Below are 19,099 nucleotides of genomic sequence, written 5' to 3' on the forward strand. Positions count from 1 at the left end.
AGTTATTAGGGTGTTAATTATAGATGTTGTTGAAACTAAGGTTTACTTTTGGTCTCCCCACCTTTAAAAAATAACAGCATTATTGAGATATAATTCACATACTGTAAAATTGATTACTTAAAGGTGTATAATTCAGGGCCCTTTTCCCTTTGCATCTGTTGGTTTGTTTTGCTTAATACATTATTGCTGGAAGCCTCTGAAGTTAAGCCCCCTTAACACTGGGATGACTTTGAAAGGAAGCGTGACTTACCCTTTTGAATTATTTCACGATCACTTCAAGGAGCACAGGCTTCGTGACCTTTTAAACAATTGTGTTCTAGAAATGCATCCTCCTACTCCCCTGTTTTCCTTTTATACTTATATCTAGAGTTTTTAGCCAAAAAGTCTAAATGAAAGGGGAAAGAGAAACTTCAAGTTTGTTTTCCTGGATCTTTGTGTGTCGTGATTTTGTTTCATTTATAAGGATATGAGTGCTCTCAAGAAAAATGTAATAATGATCGTAGAAATATAGAAGCCTATCTATATTCAGCTGGCTCATATTCCCTCTCTTTATCAGTAAGTGGTGATGGCCTGACTGAATCGAGTTCAGGCAGCCATTTAATTTGAACTGAGAATATGGGGTGTCTGCTTCAGGTTCCAATACATATGAGGAAGCAGCTGCTTACATCCAGTGCCAGTTTGAAGACCTGAACAGAAGAAAAGATACCAAGGAGATCTACACCCACTTCACCTGTGCCACAGACACCAAGAACGTGCAGTTTGTTTTCGACGCGGTCACAGATGTCATCATTAAGCACAACTTAAAGGAGTGTGGACTTTACTGAAGCATGTGGATGTGAACAAAAGGTAAAACGTGGGCAGTGTTGCGAACGGTGCTACAGTGCTGTCTCTCGACTTGGTAAACTTCCTCTAATTAAGAATGTTCTTCTGTTCTAGTTATTACCGTGTGGAGTGTTGAGATGAGACCAGACTTCTCTCGCTGTCTCTTTGGCAGTGGTGAGCGTGAACGGGACCAGGGATGGCGGCGGCATGCAGAATCTTTGCACTCTTTAGCACACTCTTCTGTATTAGGGAATTCTTAATTGGCACGAGATGCTGAAGTCAAACATTGGAATTGGAACAACTGTAAAGTACAAATGAAGACGCCACTTGGATTTCATGATCTCAGATGTTTAGGGCAGATGTGAAGCTGAGGTGCTGCATCCCAGAACTTTAATATGTAGCTTCTTCTTTTTTCCCCCCCTTGTTAACAGACCATCAGTAGTTTATTTTTAAAGTGTTTTTTTTCCCCATCAAGAATACTAAATTTTATTTCTTTGTTTGCAAAAGAATCTTTATTAAAACACAGAGTCTTAACTATGCACACGATATGAGCGGATCATCTTGAAAATACTCCTCTTAGTAGGAGCTCTTTGATTTTAACTCTTGGTGTGGTCAGAATAGAATATTTCTGTAATTGTGTAATTCTTTTTTATTGGGGCTATAATTATGGCTTTTTTGGATGAAATTTTTGTTACTATCCTGTTGAAAGTACCGTTATGGTTCCTAAATGGTAATTACATTGGAGAGCTCTGTCTAGTTCGCTCTCTTTTTTAAGCTTAGGGTTGACCATTAACCAGGTTCATGCTGATTACCAAATTACTAAATAAATGCTTCTGTAGTATGATAAAGTCAACTTTTTGGATCCAGACACCCAGGGCAGCTGCCAATCAAAAAGGCAGATTGCTAAATTTGAAACAGAAGTAGTGACTTTTCTGCTACATCCCTACTAAATTGACTGCTTCGATCCTTGCTTGTCTGTCTCAGTTGTAGGGAGTTTTGTGAACGGTGCCCCGTGTTTTTCATCTTCTGTGGCCTTTTCTGTTGGGAAACATCTAAAGTGTATTAACAGTGCATGCCTTTACTTTGTAAATGTGGTGCCAAAGCCCTGTTTGCCATTGTTTTTGTTGTAGCAATGTTAATTGTAGTAATCCTTAGTCAGTACCTTCTTTGGCCGAAACCATTGCATTTTGGGACCTTTTCCCACTTTGTCATGTGTACAGATTTTAATCTGTTATAGTTGGCAGCAGTATTAAAATGGTGAGTAAAGAGTCCAGGTTTGTTCCTGTTTGTAACTAGTCCCTTCTGGAAATATTTTCTTCTGTTTCTTGTTGCCCCTGCTGAGTGTGCTTTGGCCTTTGTCTGAGAGTGGGTCTAGATAGAAAGGTTCCCTGAAGAGCTAGTCTTTTGATATCATTGTGTTGAATCTTGACCTGCCTGAGGGTCTTATGTCCCATTTGTGTGAGTGACATGCACTCACAGTCCTTTTTCCAGATTTGCATTTGGTCGTGTGGAACGCTATATTCACCTCAGCCTGTAAGTCCTTTTGTATAGTGTACAGCAAATGTCATTAAATATTGGATGGTCCACTGGGGAAGGCAAATGAAGAGTGCATTTTGAGCATTCCATATCAGTAGTTTAACCAGTGCCTTTTGGGGTCCAGTCTTTTGGATTGGATTCTGTTTCATCTTTTGATGTGACCTTTCACTAGTTTAAAAGGAAAATAAATGTTTGGTGGTCATCAAAGCTGGTTCAAAAAGGAAACCACAGTAGTTCAGTGCCTTTATTGGTAGTTTTTTTTTTTCTTACTATTTTTGGAAAAGTATAACTGTGCAGGTGGTGAACTGTGTTATCTAACAATTTATTTTTTAGGGTTGGGAAAACTGGATTAAAAGAATGAAAATTGTCAGCTTAAATTGGTGATTGACTTATGGCTCACAATGTAAATAGGGTTGATAGTTCTTGTTTGTTTTGAATAAATCTTTTCCTTATTGTATTTTGTAAATAGAATCATCTGGAAATAAGAACTGCTCCAGTGTTGTTGTAACTATAGTCTTTCTGTAGCCTGGGATAATGGGATGGTATGATAACCCAAAAGAACAGATAACCCAAAAAAGTTAATTTTACTTTGACATTCATTTTGTATTTTCATTTGAATGTGTTTCATATATTCATTTTTTAGCCCTTCTGTTAATGGAAAATAGTAGTTCTCCACATTCCTGCCTCTACTTCATTTACACTTGTTCTGTGTTTACATGAAGATCAACCCCTGCCCCACCAATCCAAATAACTTAGCTAATGTACATTCCTTGTGGACACAGGACCCAGTTTAAGTCAGTTGTTTTCAAATACGCCTCAAGTCAGAATCATCTGGATCCATCTCAGACATTGACTCTTGGCCAGTGGGTTCACAATTATAACTTTAAAAAGGTTATTCTGATCATCGGCATTGCAAGTCACTATCATATTTTGAAAGGAAAGATTTTTTTCTTATAGCAGAGCTAGAGTGTGGGGATGAAACATCATATCTTCCCGCCTGGAGAAAAAGGGTGGATATTTGTAATCAAAGAAACAAAAAGTTGCCTTGTGTCTTGTCTGTGAAGAATGCTAGAGATTCGTGATGGGTCATGTTTCAGAATTCAGGTGGCCAGGCTCTGGACCATCCAAGAAATCAGCACATCTAAGGAAATTAATTTTTAATAACAGTATTTAATAGACCCTAGCAGACAGGACTGCAATAGTAGCATCATTTTGTTGACAGTCATATCTTCTCTACCTGATTAAACTTTGGGCTGTGGAATTGCCGTCCACTAGACTCTGTGTAAAGAGGAAGCATTCTGCTTCTTCCTAGCCAATCTTCCCTCCCTCATCAATTCAGCCTTGCAACAGATTTCACCTCCTGGCATGAAAAGTCCAAAAACTTTTACAGTTTCTTGTATGTGGATCTTGAGATGACGTTTTCACCTTGGACAGTTAGATACCTAAGTCTAGTTCCATGTATAGTTTTAGTATTTTCAGTGATGGATTGTTCCTTTCCAAGGTGCTGCATTCTAAGAATAGATGGACCAAATTTTTAAAAACTGTTCTCTCGCCTTGTTTATTTTTTATTCTCCTATGTATTTGTTTTATTATATGCACATTTCAGAGTATGTAAAAATAATTGCTGCTGCTTCTAATTCATTTGCGGCACCTTACTTTCATACATCCTGGTCATTGTTTTCTAATTTGTGGTTGTGACTTTCTTTGGACACTGTTTGCCTGGCCTGACTAGTTACTTCATCTGTTTATCCATTTGCTTAGCATAGTTCTGGACTTTGATTTTTTCCCCCCTTCCAGATGTTAAAAAAAAATCACAGTCCTCTACTCATTTATAAAACTTAAAGCAGCACTTACTCCCTTCACTCATCACTTGTGCAGTCTTTCAGATGTGATACTGACTTAAGAACAAAGTTGTCCCAGTCTCCCAGTACTGCCAGGCAGTTTTTGTGTGTTACTCCAGGCTTCATGGTACAAATGAGAGGTGTGACCTCAGACCAGCCACAGCTCTCTTGCTTTGTGGCCATCCAAGCACAAGAGAAAACCATGCTGTTTCAAGGCCTCACATTGAAAGTTGATCTTGCTGTCAACTATTGGGAAGTAAAAGAAAGATGTAAGTGAGGCACTGGAGAACTGACTTCCAGGATGGCCAAGATCTTTGTTCAGTTACCTTCGTTTAGGTTTTAAACACCGCAATTTTCTCATCACCTTCGATGAGTTACTTCTGCTGAGAAGCACATACTTTAGAACAAGTCAGGGCAGGGTGGTTTTTTCTGATCTGTGTCAAGCCTAGATCCGGCCTGACTCAGACTTCTCAGGAATAGGTCATAAGGAATGGGATACAGGAGTAGGTAGCTGAGATGCATGATTAACATATATGCATGCCTTGGCTAAACTACTTCATTAAGATATCTCAGACTGGTCCTGGGAGTATGCTTCCCCCCCCCCCCAAACATAAGAGCTTATTTAGAAAGTTGCAGAGGTAGTGGAAGTGAGTCAACCAGGCTGCATGGGCTCAGGAAACAAGTTACAGAAGCAAAAGAAGGGCCCTTGGAGCTTAGGAGAGGGAAAGGTACCTGGGGGAAAGAAAGGGGAACGGAAATCCGGGCTCCCCAGAGGAAGAGCATGCCAGGAGCGTGTATTTTAAAATAAATTCCTTGCCCGGCCGGGCGTGGCTCAGTGGTTGAACATTGACCTTAGGATCCAGGAGATTGTGGTTTGATTCCTAGTCAGGGCACATGCCCGGGTTGCAGGCTCAATTCCCCGCTGGGGGCGTACAGGAGGCAGCCGATCAATGACAACTCATCATTGATGTTTCTCTCTCTCTCCCTCTCCCTTCCTCTCTCTGAAATCAATGAAAGATATATTTAAAAAAAAATAAAAATAAATTCTTCAGGTGGCTCTGATGCAGCTGATCTGGGCCAACACTTGGGGACAGCTGAGCAGGACCTACTAAACACCAGCACAAATAGTAGACAGGTAACCTCACAGTCACTAGTGAACAACTGAGTTCTTTTTATTTGCCAATAAGAAGCACATTTTATACATGTCTTACAGTGCCTTCCACCAACAGTAAATTAGTATGGGGACTGTTTGGTCAAAGAACATTCCTACATTTTAGATACAGAGTACTTCGTTTTTATACAAAATTAAGACAAAACAAGAAACAGGCTTCTAAACATTTATTTTCTTTATTTCACTGCATTTATTTATGCAGTGAAAATGGAAAGATTCGCACAGCGAAGGAAAGTTAGAGTCCTGTGACAGAGCGAGCTGTACTGTGATCACGAGCGGTTGCCGTTGGGTGGAGAGCAGAGCCAGCCGGCCTGAACTACCGCATAAAAGGCTAGTGAGAGGGCCTGGGAAGGGGGGGGGAAGGGGGGGGAAGGGGAGTGACTGCGGCGTCGAATGGTAAAGGCTTCGTATGCCGGGGTGCTACTGTTTTCTCTGCCTGAGGTCTCGTGGGAATCAGCAAGGTAGCAGAGATGATAAAGTAATTAGCAAGCACACAGCCGGGACACACCATCTCTGTGTATTAGTGTTCACTGAGCTGTAAGACCTTTGAGAGCTGGAATATTAAATTTTGTACAACCTGATTTTTCTATCTCCTAACCTCTCTTCCCCTCCGTCGTGCACCCGTGTTCCATGTACGAGAGATCGCAAGAAATGACCTGCTCTGTTCATTCTTGCTCGTGTGGGATGAAGGCCGTGAGACCGCAGAATCAGGAGGTTGGAGGGTTGTTCGGTGTGCTGGGCTCGGGTTTTCCCCCGCTTCCAACCAGCTGTGAGATCTTCCAGTCTTACAGCCCTATTCTGTTAACTAAAGGCGGGCTTAGTTGTATCTTCCAACTGTGATGTTCCATGGTTCTCATCAAACAGAAATAACATTTAAAAGTGCTCTGTAAATATTCACGCTACTCAAGATTATGCTGCACTACAAAAAAGGTCATTGTAGCTGCTCATCGTTTCTCAGCATCACTTCCAATACTCATTTTGAAGACCTGAGATGAATGAAGTTCAAGTATATGTGGAGCAGGTGAAAGGTCTTTGTTTTGCACTTAAGTGCAGTTCTTGATTTCCTCGTCATACTGTGGTTTAACTTCATGACCGAAAGGCGGAGAGTTCCCCCGTTTTTTGCCGTGTGTCTGTTGGACCTCCCTGCAGTGTCTTCACGCTTTGACCTGACAGGACCAGCAGGGGCTCTGGCCACTTGCAGCCCCGCCCCACCCGGGTCCTGCTGGAATGTGCTCTGGGGCTGTGCCCGGTAGAGAGGGCAGTGGGAGGTAGGAGCCCATGGCCCTGCACCACCTCCACCCAGCGTGGCCGGCACACTTTGGTCTCCGGTACATCTCCAAGTATAGAGTGGGCTTTGAAGGCTGTAATTTCTCACTTTGGGGATGGGGCTGCTCTGATTTGGACTGAGTTTCAACATGTAAATGACTTTTTTTTTATCAGAGTAGGACCTGTTAGAAGTCAATGTCTTTGAAGTTAATGTTAGAAGTTAATGTTGCTTTTAAAGACTGAATTTGTGCGCTTTCATTCATCCTTATGCACAGAAACATAAAAGCACACTTCCAATAATAGCATCTATTTTTCTATTTTTTATTGTAAAATATGCATAACATAAAACTCAGCACTTTCATTATTTTCAAGTGCACAGTTCAGCGGAATTGATCACATTCACATTGCACAACCATCCTGACCTTCCATCCTGAACCTCATCTTCCCAACCGACTCTGTCCCCGTGAAACGCTCGCTTCCTCTCCGCCCAGCCCCTGCTAACATCGTTCTGCCTCGTGTTAGTGGTGCAGGTCCTTCTGTGTCAGTCATGTTGTATTTTTGTAAAAAAATTTCATCAGGTTTACATATGCGATGGACCCAAGTTTACATTTGCTTTACCGTCACCAGGGCCTGCTCCTGCAGTGCGGGGAGGTGACTGTAGTCTCTGCCCTCTAAGAGTGTGAACAGGAAGTGATACCTTCAACAGACAAAGCAATTTTTATTTTTGTTATTTTATGCTAACCTCACATTCCATTTGAGACCTATTTATATTTAGCTTGGAGATGATTTTGTTAAATATCTCCAGTCTAGAGCTGGCACAAGTAAACAGTAACCAAGAATTTGATTGGGAATGGGAGGAACTTGGGCACTAGGAGAAAACCGACTGGCTGGGTGGTGTGTGCTGGGCCCTTGGTGGCGCAGTGCACCGGGGAAGGCCAGCGGCTTGGAGTCAGAGGCTTGTTTTGAAGCTCCTGCCGCCTCCTAGCAGTGTGATCTTGATAAAGATACTCCACCTCCCTCGGCCTTCGCTTCTTATCTAGAAATTGCTAGTGATGGGTCTGGAATGTTTTAAGTTTCTTCTGGCTTTCACATTCTAAAAATTGAGGTTACAGTTCAAGAAAATAGGATTGAATATTTGTTTCTGACCTACCTCGTTACAAAAAAAAAAGAAAATACAACAGTATAGAGTAAATTTAAAATGAAGCAAAAGAGACAGACAGCAGAGCGAATGAGTGGCTTAATTTTGGTTTTAAGCTTTCTAGCCTCTATTTTAAACGGAGAACTTTCCGTGCCCACTAATCAAAAAGTCCATGAGATAAAAATAAGCCAACTGTGTGGAAGTAGCAGTGCTCTTTGTCTCTAGCTCCGAGTGTAAAGCTCAGGGACGGTCTCTGCGCCTGGCAGTTGAGCTGAGGTGAGGATGAATACCTTTTGGGGAAGCCTGTCCAGAGTTTGACCTTTACTCAGAAGAGAGCCAGTGTTGGCCGAGAGTTTCAGAAAATTATTTTGACTTTGTCCTAAGGTCAGGTGAATGGGTGACCAAGGCCCCAAAGTTTTATCCTGTGTGGACTTGCTGAAGAGTCTGAGCTTGAAGCATTGCGAGGACCAGTCCTGAGGCAGCCAGAGCAGTTGCTCCAGTGCGGCTACCTCCGCCTCCAGGATAAACTTTCTGTGGGGTGCTCATACAGGCTGGCTTGTGCGAATTTGTTTATAAGCTAGTTAAAAGTTGGGATATCAACCAGAGAAAAAGAGAATTTAAACGCCCTGTTTTATTCTATAGAGATCGCTCTACCAGTAGGCCTGTCCCGCTGGCTCTGCAGGCAGGTTCCATGTTCGTACTGTAGGGCGCCTTACGTAGGAAATCAGTAACCAGGGAGCCTGGGCTAGCCCTTAATAGTTTAACCCGTAACAAATTCCTGCCTAGAGTCAGAAGTTAAAGAAAAGTTAATAAAAGAAGCAAACAGCCCTGGCTGGTGTGGCTCAGTTGGTTGGGTGTTATCCTGTGCACTGAAAGGTTGCTGGTTCAATTCCCGGTCAGGGCACATGCCCAGGTTTCGGGCTCTTATCCCTGGTGGGGGATGTGCAGGAGGCAGCCAATCGATATTTCATTCTCACATCAATGTTTCTCTCTCTCCTTCCTTTCTTGTCTCTAAAAATCAATGAAAAAAATCTTAAAAAGGAAAAAGCAAGCAATCTTGTATGATTGGGGGTAGGGGTCCCTATTTGAAGATGTATTAAATGGGATAAATTTACATTTGAGGCCTGTGTAGACAAGGTCATAGCTGTATCAAAGACTCTAACCTGGAGCTTCAGCGCTGCAAAGAGAACTGTATTCAGTATGTTGGTTTTCTTTGCAATTGTCTGAATTTATTTTATGCCTTTTAAAATATTCTGAGAAGGGCCCATAGGTTTCATTACACTGCCAGAGGGATCCATATACCAAAAACAAAACAAAAACTCAGAAGCCCTGTGTGTAGAATTAAAGCAAACAAGTAAATCATAGTCGGAGCGAGCCATTTAGAAAAGTCCCTGAAAAGCTCTTGGATACAGGAAGTCTTACCCAGGTTTTTCTTTGGCTTAACTTTTTAAATCGACAGGCAGAGTAGTTTACCTTAATTCTCTGGTAGTTCTCCGAAGTTGGTTTCTTTTCAAGGACTCAGACTATTCAGTGAATCCAGTTTTAACAGCTGCACGTTTCTTCTGTGTATTTCAAGCTTGTATGGCTCTCTAGCATCAACATTGCTAGTAGCAGCCTAAGTGTGAATGTGTGTGTCTCTGGCAAGGAGCGTATTTTCATCTTACTTGGCACATTCTTTTATGCACTAAACCCTGATGCCAAGAGTCTTCCTCACTAGTAGTTGTGAAAATGCTAAATTTATACTTCACCACCTCCTGTCAAGATAAATGCAAGCTTCATTTTCCCTCCGAGGAGTTCAAAGGAATAATTGAGTACTGGTTGGCTTGGGAAGATGTTTTCAGCCAGGCGGCACAGGGACCCACCCAACTGCAAAGATATTTATTGCCTGAAGCAAGAGCAGCTGCCTTTTTTGTTCTGAAACACATAGCCGTTGAAATGAGAATTTTAGGATTGCTCACTTGGTCTAAATTCTATGATCGAGAAGTAGCAGCAATAGAATCGTTGATACTCCCAAGTGGGAATGCGTTGACGTCCTCCAAGTTTATTCAGAAAGTGACTTGTAAATAGCTACTTATAAGGGAGACTCGGTCTTTTTGGCAGCTTGGGGGCAGAGAGATAGTCTATGCTTAATAAAGATCATCGTTTATATATATATTTGTGCCTTAGAAGCTAACTCCCTCTCCTAATCAGTGATCAGATCTCTGAGTCAAGGCACATAGAGGCCTGTTAGTAAAAAGGGGTGGTGGGCTTATTGAGGTTTTGTTGTTGATTGTTTTTTGCTGTTTTGCTTGGGATAGTTCATCTAATAACCTGGTATTGAATTTCATAAATGGCAGCTTTTAATAGGGTTTCTTTATGTGACTCTAACCACACAGCCTTTCCTTGCCTTCCCTTCCATTTTATTTGTGATCACCAGAACAGCCCTGTGAGTGGTAGAGAAATTATCCTCATTTTATGGGTGACGGTCTCAAGGCTCAGAGAAATGAAATATTTACATTTTGTAGTTAGTTGCAGAACCAGTACTGGAACCTGAGTCTCCTGGCTCCTGGCCTCGGGCTCTTTAAACTGCACTAGCCGCCCTGCTTTGAAAGGAATGTGAGAGACAGTCCCAGTCACGCTTCCCTTATCTCCAAGGGAGAATGCAGCCATTCCCCATGTCCTGGTATCATGACCTGTCATTTTCTGCCTGAAATCACCCAGATCCAAGCCTGTTTGTAGAAGGTATCCTTGGGAAATGATGACTATCAGAAGAGCCCGCAGTTCTTGAGGTTTTCTTTGATGATAATATCTGTAACTGCGTCAAATACAAATTTGACATTTTGTGTGTCTGTGGCACAGGTCATGTGACTGTAGATTTCTTTGACATCTTTTCGCATGTTGAGGTCAAGGAACTGACTCTTGATATAATTCCCTGCATCCTCATAAGAGTTGTTTCCTGGGTTTCCAGAAAAATAGTGAAAAAGGGAGATAAATTAGCCCTTCTTAGCTGCTCACTTTTTAGGTGACTGAGTTAATCCTCAAAATGTTGTGTTAGCTGCAGGGAGGGGGCCTGTTTCTGGAGGGAGGGTCCTCTCCTGCATTTCTCACTTGAGTTGAGCAAAGAAATCAAGGAGAGAGGTGTCTGTTTCCACCCTTGGTTTCTGGTAGACATCATTGGAATAGCTGATGACTCCTGCATCTAACTTCTGCTCTATCCAGAGACATCTGAATTTAAACCGATAACTCAGTGCCTGAATTTCTCAGATTAGACATCCAAGTATCACTTGGACATCACAAAGCTCCTACGAGGAAGGAGTATTAAAGGGATACGGGATCATCAACTTAGCACAAGCAGGGGCTTTTACTTAGTAAGCCTCAGAGGCAAGTGTCGGTATGTCCCCTTGGTGTAGGAAATTAGGCGACCACCAGTCCTCACTGAGGAAGCTCACTGGTCTCCAGCCCTTGACACTTACCATCGTACTCTGGAAAACAAATGCTGAGATGGACTTTCTTGATTTTTTCCCCAAAGAGGTCCTTCTTGTTGAGAAAGAGGACAATGGAAGTGGCCGCAAAGAACTTGTGGTTGCAAATGCTGTTGAACAGGTGCAGCGACTCATGCATGCGATTCTAGTGAGGAAGCAGCATCAGAGATGTCAGGCTGGGCGAACGGGGCTGTCTGTCTGCTTCCTGTTCTTGGAGACCAGTGCCCCCAGCTGCACGGCAGGGTAGGGAATAGCTTATCTCTTAGCGCAGCCAAAGAAATCTGGCTTTCGAACCCTCTTTCCATCCTGGCTGTGTGACGTGGGAAAAATCACTGAGCTTTTCTGAGTCTGTTTCCTTATCTCGAAGGGTTATTACGCGAGTTAAATGAGGTCATGTGCGGAGAGTGTCCGTGGCAGTGAAGGTCAGGAATGTCCTGCAGGTCTCTGGCAGCCGGGGCCCAGCTGAGGATTTTGACGTCCGTAAGTGCTACTGCTACAGGGTTGAAACCGGGCCCGTGTTAGCATGCACCCATTTGCATCTCCGGGGTGATTCTGATAGGCGTCTCTTACAGGGTCCCGGATCTCAGGTTGGGCAGGGACGTCATAGGGATTCTTTGGCCCCGGTGCCACATGGTGAGGGCTAGAGAATTCCCCAGAGCCGCACCACAAGCTCTCCCGCCTGCTTCCTCAGCGCCACGCTGAGCGAGGGAGAAATACGCTGCGTACCTGCAGAGCCCAGGGGGTGCCCAGGGCCCCAGACCAGCCTGTTCTCCGGGAGCAGGCCTTTGGGGTCTTGAAGTATGTTATTAGCTAACTTGGCTCAATCTTTTCATCTAAGAAAAAAGAAAACAAATCTAACTTGTAGCCTTTTCTCATTGCCAGTACTCCTGCAAAACCTGGTTAGACCTCGTAGACTTGAGATCTTGGAAAGTGAACACCCTGTAAGACATTTTGGCTAGAAGGTGTTTAGGGTGCTCTGATGTGAACTTGATCTACTCAGGAGAAGGGAGAAAGACAGGCAAGGGGTAGAAGGACAGAGCTTTGTCTTCTGTCTGTAAGCTCTCGGGCTCCGTTCCTGGAGCAGATGCTTATGTGAAATTAGCGTTGTCCAGAACTTTGACTTCCTCTGTCCCAAACTCAGAAGGCAGTTACCTGGGCTGACACCTCTCCTGCAGGGCTCCTGTCCTGTAAATCTACAGGCTCAAGAGAATCACCCTCAGGGAGTCCTCCAGCTGCCAAATTAAGTGGCATGTGAGAAACCGGGTTTGCTGTCTCTCCTTAGTCCTGCGTGCACGTCCCAGATGGCTTTTTCTGCTCTATCATTTTCATCTCCTGCCCTTCACTTCTGCCGGCAGCCTGGGAGAGTCCTAAGCGTAACTCCTCTGCTTTGCCGAGTTGATGCCTACCCCTTTAGTACTCAGTTCCTCTCATGAGCTTTGTGCTGTCCAAGTGATACCTGGATGTCTCACCTGAGACCAAGCTCACTCTCAGTAAATCTGGGGCTCTAAAGTGCTAACCTAGAACCCGGAACTTGCAGAAGAGGCTTTTCTAGAATTATTTGCCTGCAGTATTGATTGGGCTGCCAGAAGATTGGTCGAGTGTCATTGTTAGCTGAAATCACTCACGTCGGGGCACTGGAGTGACACAAGGTTTAGAGGAAGGGTCATGGGGGAACGAACTCCCAAGGGCGCTTGGTGCAAAGGCCACTCACCGCTTCATCATCTTCTACCAGCACCATGTCATAGGCACTGAGGGCTGCACAGAAGATGATGCAGGTGACTCCCTCGAAGCAGTGGATCCACTTCTTCCTCTCTGATCTCTGCCCTCCCACATCAAACATCCTGAGGGAAGAAACAGCTGTTCTCATAGGTCTGCCCGGCTCATGACCCACATGCTCTTGGTGTTTCCCCCAGGGAGGTGGCCACTTTGGGGCCAGTGGGCAGTGAGATGGGAAGGAAGCACACCCACACCCTCTGATAGCTGAGGTGCCCCCAGGGAACCAGATGTGCACCTGTGGTGCCTTTTGGGGGACCATGTACCCACCTGAAGTTCAAGTCTTTGACGGAAAACTTGGTCTCAATGATGCCTGTGGTCTTGACTCTGGATCGTAGCACATCTTGCTCATTAGGGACATAGTCAGGGGCCGTAATCCGGTCTAATTGGTTCAGGTAGCTAGAGGAAAGTGATTGGCATGGATGGCATTATATTTTCCACAGCCAAGGCAAAGAAAGGTCAAGAATCTTACTCAAAGGCATACAGCTAACTTGGGATAGAACCAGGACTAGAACCCATACTGTTAAATCTAGGTTCTTCCCTTCAGGTCCTCCTGTGTCCTTACAGAAGGAAGGGTGGGGTGGGCTGAGGGCCAAGGCCTTTTGGGGCAACAGTTCCGCCCCATTGAAGTCAAGTCAGGTAACTTGCATGCATTTCCCCTCACTACAAGATTTCCTAGACTCTTGAATGAGATGTGGTGGTTTAAATGGGCGCCTGGAGTTCCATAAAAAAATAGGAGTGGATTAAAAAGTCTGTAGAGACCCATGAAACATGACTCACTGCAATACGTGGACCTTGTTTATATTCTGCGTCCAGTTGGGGGGGAAAACAGTTGACCTATTGGGGAAACTTGAACAAATGCCTACGTGGATATTTGATGACATTAAGGAATATTAAATATTTAGGTGTAGTTATTATATTGTGATTTCTTTTTAAAAAGAGTCCTTACTTTTAGAGATACATAAGGCATTTTTAGGATGAAATGATAGGATATCTGGGATTTACTTCAATATAATCCAGTGGGGGGTGAAGGTAAAATGAAATAAGAGTGGCTATGAGTTGATAACAGTTGAAGCCAGGTGATTTGTTGTATTCTACTTTGTATATGTTTGTCAGTTACCATAAAAAAAGTTTTTAAAAAAGGTGGGCCCCTGGCCGGGTGGCTCAGTTGGTAGGAGCGTAGTCCTGTATACCAGGAGGTTTTGGGTTCTATCCCCGGTTGGGGCATGTGGGAGAAGCAGCCGATCAGTGTCCCCTCCCCCCAATCTAAAAATCAGTAGAAATGTCCTCAGATGAGGATTGTAAAAAAAAGGTGGGAGCAGGAGGAAGGCAGACATGAAGAGAAGGGACTGAGAGAGAGGGAAGGCAAATCAGCACAGGTGACTACTATATGCCAGGCATTTTCACATTTAAATTCTCATTTGATCTCATAAGACTGAGTTTCATATCCCATTTTATAGATGAAGGAAAAATTCAGAAGAGTTAAATGACTTGTCCAGGGTCAAGAGTCATTGTGGTATATTGTAAAAAAATTCAGCTTTGTGCCCAGCCAGCGGGGCTCTGCGGTTGAGCATCGCCCTATGATCCAGATCGCCGTTTGATTCCCGGTCAGGGCACACGTCTGGGTTGCGGGCTCGATCCCCGGTGGGGGGCGTGCAGGAGGCAGCCGATCAAGGACTCTCTCATCATTGATGTTTCTCTCTCTCTGAAGCCAATAAAGATATATATATTAAATTCAACTTTGTGGTCAAATAGACCGGAATTCAATCCAGACTCTGCCATTTATTTATATGACTTTGAGCAAGTTCATTAACTTTTCTGAACCTGTTTTTCATCTATAAATGGGGCTAATAAGAAGTACTGTCTCCCTTGAAGTTACTCAGAGTAAGCGGGATAGTGTACCTAAGTGTGTAAGCCAGGTGAGTGCTCCAGGACAGCACAGGATGACTGTGTTACAGGATTAGGGGACAGGACAAGGGCCCAGCCCAGGTCTGTTTGACTACACAGCTCATGCCTCTCGGTGATGCTTCGCAGTTTGTGGTAAGGTTGTGCCTCATCTTTTTGGAATCAGCTTTGCAAAGTTGTTTCCCTCTAATCCCTGAACAGCTACTTTTGGTTTGTCTTGACAGTTTCTGTGTCCCATGCCCTGGCACCCTGGCATAAGATGGCATGAGTGAAAGAGACTTTCATTTCTGCTTAGCGGCCAGAGTAGAGCCTGGGTCACCAGCTAGAAAATTCAGCCCTCAAAAGGCCATCATGAACCACGGGCCTCCTGGGAGAGTGCCACAGACTCCAGGGCCGTCGTAGTGTCCATGGCTCTGAAGGGGGAGACTACGTGTGTGAATTAGGGGACAGGTGAGGGCTGCCACACAGTGGACCTCTGTTGTGAATTTGGGTCTTCAGCTGTGTAGGCCAATGTAAAGCAATACAGAGGGGTGGGAACCACGGCCCACATCCTGATCCAAAGGCATTAAATTCCAAGCACAGTAAAACACCTCTGAGGCCTAACAGATAGACAGGCTGAATTCAGTCCTTGGGGCTCCAGCTTTCAGTGCCTGGGCTTTCAGGCTGGGTGCAGTTTCTCCTAGGAGGTGGCTTACGCGGCATCGCACTCCTTCCCCAGTGAGTCTTACTAGGATGCCGAGTCGTTGAGCTGGTACTCCGCGGCCCTGTCGAAGCAGGCTTGCACCCCACCATCCTGCCACAGCTTCCTGATGACGCCCACCAGCTCGGGAGGCATGGTGCCCTCCTCAATGGAGTCAGCCAGGTTGTTGAGCTTTCGCCCGTCATCCTGTAAGGCAGAAACCCGGCTGACAACTACACAGGGGTCCTGACTTCCCAGGGGGCTCTGGGAATCCTGCTGGAAGGGCAGCGTTTGCATTGCTACCAAAGCCTCGGTTGGATACAGTGTTCAGGGAAGAGTCTGTCTAAGAAAACATACTGATGAATTTCTGAGTGGGCTTCTGAGACGTAGAGAGGGGCAATCTATCCAGTCCTGGGTGCCTAGTGGATGGCAGAGGTCCCAGGAGATTCCTCTGTGTGTTTCTATCTTCCATCCTTAGTCCAAAAGCCTGCCCACGCCCCAGAACATGTCCTCTGCTGCCTAGAGACCAGACACTCAAAGACTAGACTGACCGTGAAGTAGACTCGATGGTAGACAGGGACCTGTCACCTTTGGTAAGTGTAGGAAGAGGCCACTTCTGGAACTAGGGATTGAGCTTACAACAGTTCCACGGCCAGGGCGAGGAGCCCAAGGGGAGCAACTTGAATGGTAAAATAAGACAAAAAGGCAGAGAACGCTGTCAGCAGGCCTTTGTAACAGGTAGGGATTGCACACTTCCCCAGGACCCAAGTAAAGGAATTTGAAGCTCAGCAGGTGGGATTTTAGTTCTACCCAACTTTTTTGACCCCCGTTTCTTCCTCGCTTGTTGGCTGCTGGCCTGTTTCCTGCTTGCGTTTCTTTCCTTCCAGCCTTAACCACACACGGTTAAGCCCTTACCACGCAGCTTGACTGGGCGTAGTCGATGCCCAGCGTGGACATGGCCCGGACGATCGCCAGGATGGACTGCAGCACGTTGCCGTGGATGATGGACTTGTACTCCAGGCATTCTTCCGGCGAGTAGCCGTCCTGGTGAATGATCCTGCAGGGGGCGCACGCCCGACCCTTAGCTGGACCTGCGCAGCCAGGCCTGACAGATGGGGAATCTGGGAAGATCTAAAGGGTCATCAGAACCTGATCTCTATTCCTACTGCTGTCCCAACGTGGAGAGTTAGAGGGGCAAGGGACATGTAGATGAGGGGTGTCGGGTCTTTCTGTCCTTTACATCAGGGTTCCTGAAGGCCACAGCGCCCTACCTCTGCGCCTCTGCTGGCTCTGTGGCTTCCTCACCCTACCTTGGTCCTTGGGGCTTTGTTCCTACTCACTTCATCTGCTTGACGATAGTGCTCTTTCCTGACTCCCCAGCACCTGCAGGGAGAAATGTTCTTGATCCAGATGTGCACATGCCCGCCCCTGCCCTCCAGTGAGATGGCTGGTGCTCGCCTGGGAGCCACGGGGATGATCGCTGCCCCAGTGTCTGCCAGCCTCGTGCTCAAGCCATTCCATCTGCATTCAGAGCAGAGATTCTCAGCCTTGGCACCATCAGCATTTTGGGCTGGAGTCTTTTTTTGGGGGGGAGGGTCTGTCCTGTGCCTTGAGAGTATTCAGCAGCATTCCTGGCTTCCACCCACAAGACATCAGTAGCACCCCATGCTGGTTGTGACAACCAGCGTCATGCTGTTTCCTTTATTGACTAAAATGCCCTAATAGCCTGGCTTGAGTGGCTCAGTAGTTGAGCATCGACCCATGAACCAAGAAGTCACCAGTTTGATTCCTGTTACAGATTTGATCCCCAGTAGGGGACGTGCAGGAGGCACCCATTGATGTTTCTCTCTCATCAATGTTTCTATCTCTCATGCCTCTCCTTCCCCTCTCTGTAAAATCAATAAAAATATATTTTTAAAATGTGTTTTAAATAAATAATAAAATGCCCTAATATCCTCCTTCACACTCCGCTTCCCCTCCATCAACACCCACATACCCTTCGGCCCTCTCCCCCAGTCCACCTGCCCAGTGCCTTAGCCTCTCCCCCTCAGCCTGTGCCTGTTCGCTCTAAGCTACTTATCCTGAAAGAAGAAAGCTGCTTAGGCTTAAAAGATCTCTTAGTGGCCTGGCCGTCTCTCTCCCCCCTCTGTAGCCTCCTGGGTGCCTAGGAGTCTGGGCCCAGCTTACAGAGGTGTGCTTCTTTAGTGTGTCCCTAGAGCTGTGCCACACATCAGCGATGTGTGTCTGGGGGGGTGGGGGGGGGAGGCTTAGCCTGGGGCTCCAGTTCCCAGGCTGCTCCTGGGCTTGGACACCCTGCTGGGCCAGCCCCACTTCTGCTGCACAGACCCCGGCCCCCTCAGCTGCATTCCTCTGTGCTGCCTGTGGGGTTTTTCTAAGTCAGGCGTCCCAAACTCGATTGTCTTGGCTCTGTTCACAGCCATGACCAGTTTCTCTGACTGACCGATGAGCTTTTCTCTCTTCTGCCCAAACCCCTGATCTGCTTAGGAGCTCATCAGCACATGCATCTCCCATCTGGCAGCAGCTACTAGCACTGCTCTGGTTAAAGACTCTAATCCTCCCCCTCAGGGCCCCTACTTCTAGCATTTTTACTGAGAGCAAGAAGAAAGGACCAGTTTCCTTGGCAAGTGGGCCTGTCCCTGCAACTACGTGACACTGATTATATCTGTGGCAGGACTTCTGAGTCCACCGTCCTCTTCTGAGTCCTTGACTCAGTTCTCTGACTGCAGTTGGGGGTTTGCAAGCCCAGGGTTCGTGGTATTTGCCAAGCCATGGGTGTTGGGTTTGGTTAGATTTGGAGATGGGCAGGTCCATCCTGGCCCTGGTTCTGCTCCTGGTTCAAGGACCAGCAGAACAATTCCCATGTAGCTTGGGCATCCTGCATCTCGTTGGGGTGGCCCCGCTCAGCCCTAGTGCTCCTGACCCCCTAGCCTGAGACCGGAGGGGGAGAGGGACAGTGAGCCGTCCTCTCGCCTCCCCATGAGGTGGGCAGAGCCCACCTCCATCCACCATGAGCAGGAAGGAGCAGGGCCTTCTCCTTCCCTGGCTCACCCTCCCGTCGCACTCACCCAGCAGCAGCAGCTTGACAGTCTTGGCTTCCTGGTCAGCGTCCTCCTGCAGCTTCTTCTCGAGCTCCTTGGACCTCTTGGCCAGCTCTTTGTCCTCAGCACTGATTCCACTCCCCATCTTTCCGCCGTCTCGCCCTGGGCTGCTTCCTCCGGTCCTTGAGCTTCTCTAGGGTCTCCTATCTGTGAGAGAACATAAAGGGAAAGTAAATTGGCATAGAGGACCAGTTCCTCAGCCCTAAAGAGCTGGTCTACAGGGGGCGGGTGAGGGAGCAGGCTCCAGATCTTGTTCCCTGCCCGTCCTGGCCGAGGCTCCTACCCCAGCTGGAGACCTACTTAGTGTGGAGATTGGAGCCTTTGCATCCAGCCTTGTCATGGGCCAAGCCAATTAAGAGCTCAGCGTGACAAAGGGCAAAGACCGGGG

The 19,099-nt window shown here is 46.1% G+C and overlaps 2 protein-coding genes across 2 annotated transcripts in view; one reads left to right on the plus strand and one right to left on the minus strand.

The window, feature by feature from the left end:
• The window catches only part of GNAI3 (G protein subunit alpha i3), a 34,618-nt gene extending 30,597 nt beyond the window's left edge, over positions 1 to 4,021 (plus strand). Inside the window, exons 8-9 of the mRNA XM_016223392.2 lie at positions 634 to 846; positions 937 to 4,021. Of these exons, the coding sequence (XP_016078878.1) occupies positions 634 to 824 (191 nt within the window). The 3' untranslated portion in view covers positions 825 to 846; positions 937 to 4,021. The remainder of the gene's footprint in view (positions 1 to 633; positions 847 to 936) is intronic.
• A 6,497-nt stretch (positions 4,022 to 10,518) lies between these two features.
• Positions 10,519 to 18,863, minus strand: GNAT2 (G protein subunit alpha transducin 2). Its single transcript, XM_016223460.2, has 8 exons — positions 18,679 to 18,863; positions 16,933 to 16,975; positions 16,508 to 16,649; positions 15,642 to 15,799; positions 13,279 to 13,407; positions 12,947 to 13,076; positions 11,227 to 11,380; positions 10,519 to 10,709 (listed from the first exon to the last, which is right to left on the minus strand). Exons 1-8 carry the CDS (start codon positions 18,794 to 18,796, stop codon positions 10,519 to 10,521), a joined length of 1,065 nt encoding a protein of 354 aa, XP_016078946.1. The 5' UTR covers positions 18,797 to 18,863.
• Between the last annotated feature and the right edge of the window lie 236 nt (positions 18,864 to 19,099).

The sequence above is a fragment of the Miniopterus natalensis genome, chromosome 19 (assembly GCF_054644295.1).
Source record: "Miniopterus natalensis isolate mMinNat1 chromosome 19, mMinNat1.hap1, whole genome shotgun sequence".
NCBI classification, from domain to species: domain Eukaryota; kingdom Metazoa; phylum Chordata; class Mammalia; order Chiroptera; family Miniopteridae; genus Miniopterus; species Miniopterus natalensis.

What these genes read in the sequence shown, in the direction of transcription:
- GNAT2 (XM_016223460.2), bottom strand. Translation starts at nt 18,796, where the DNA reads ATGGGGAGTGGAATCAGTGCTGAGGACAAAGAGCTGGCCAAGAGGTCC. An exon ending in GTCAAAGACTTGAACTTCAG is followed by an intron (nt 13,077 to 13,278) that starts GTGGGTACATGG and finishes TTCTTCCCTCAG; the next exon opens with GATGTTTGATGTGGGAGGGC. An exon ending in TTGTTTTCCAGAGTACGATG is followed by an intron (nt 10,710 to 11,226) that starts GTAAGTGTCAAG and finishes CTGGAAACCCAG; the next exon opens with GAAACAACTCTTATGAGGAT.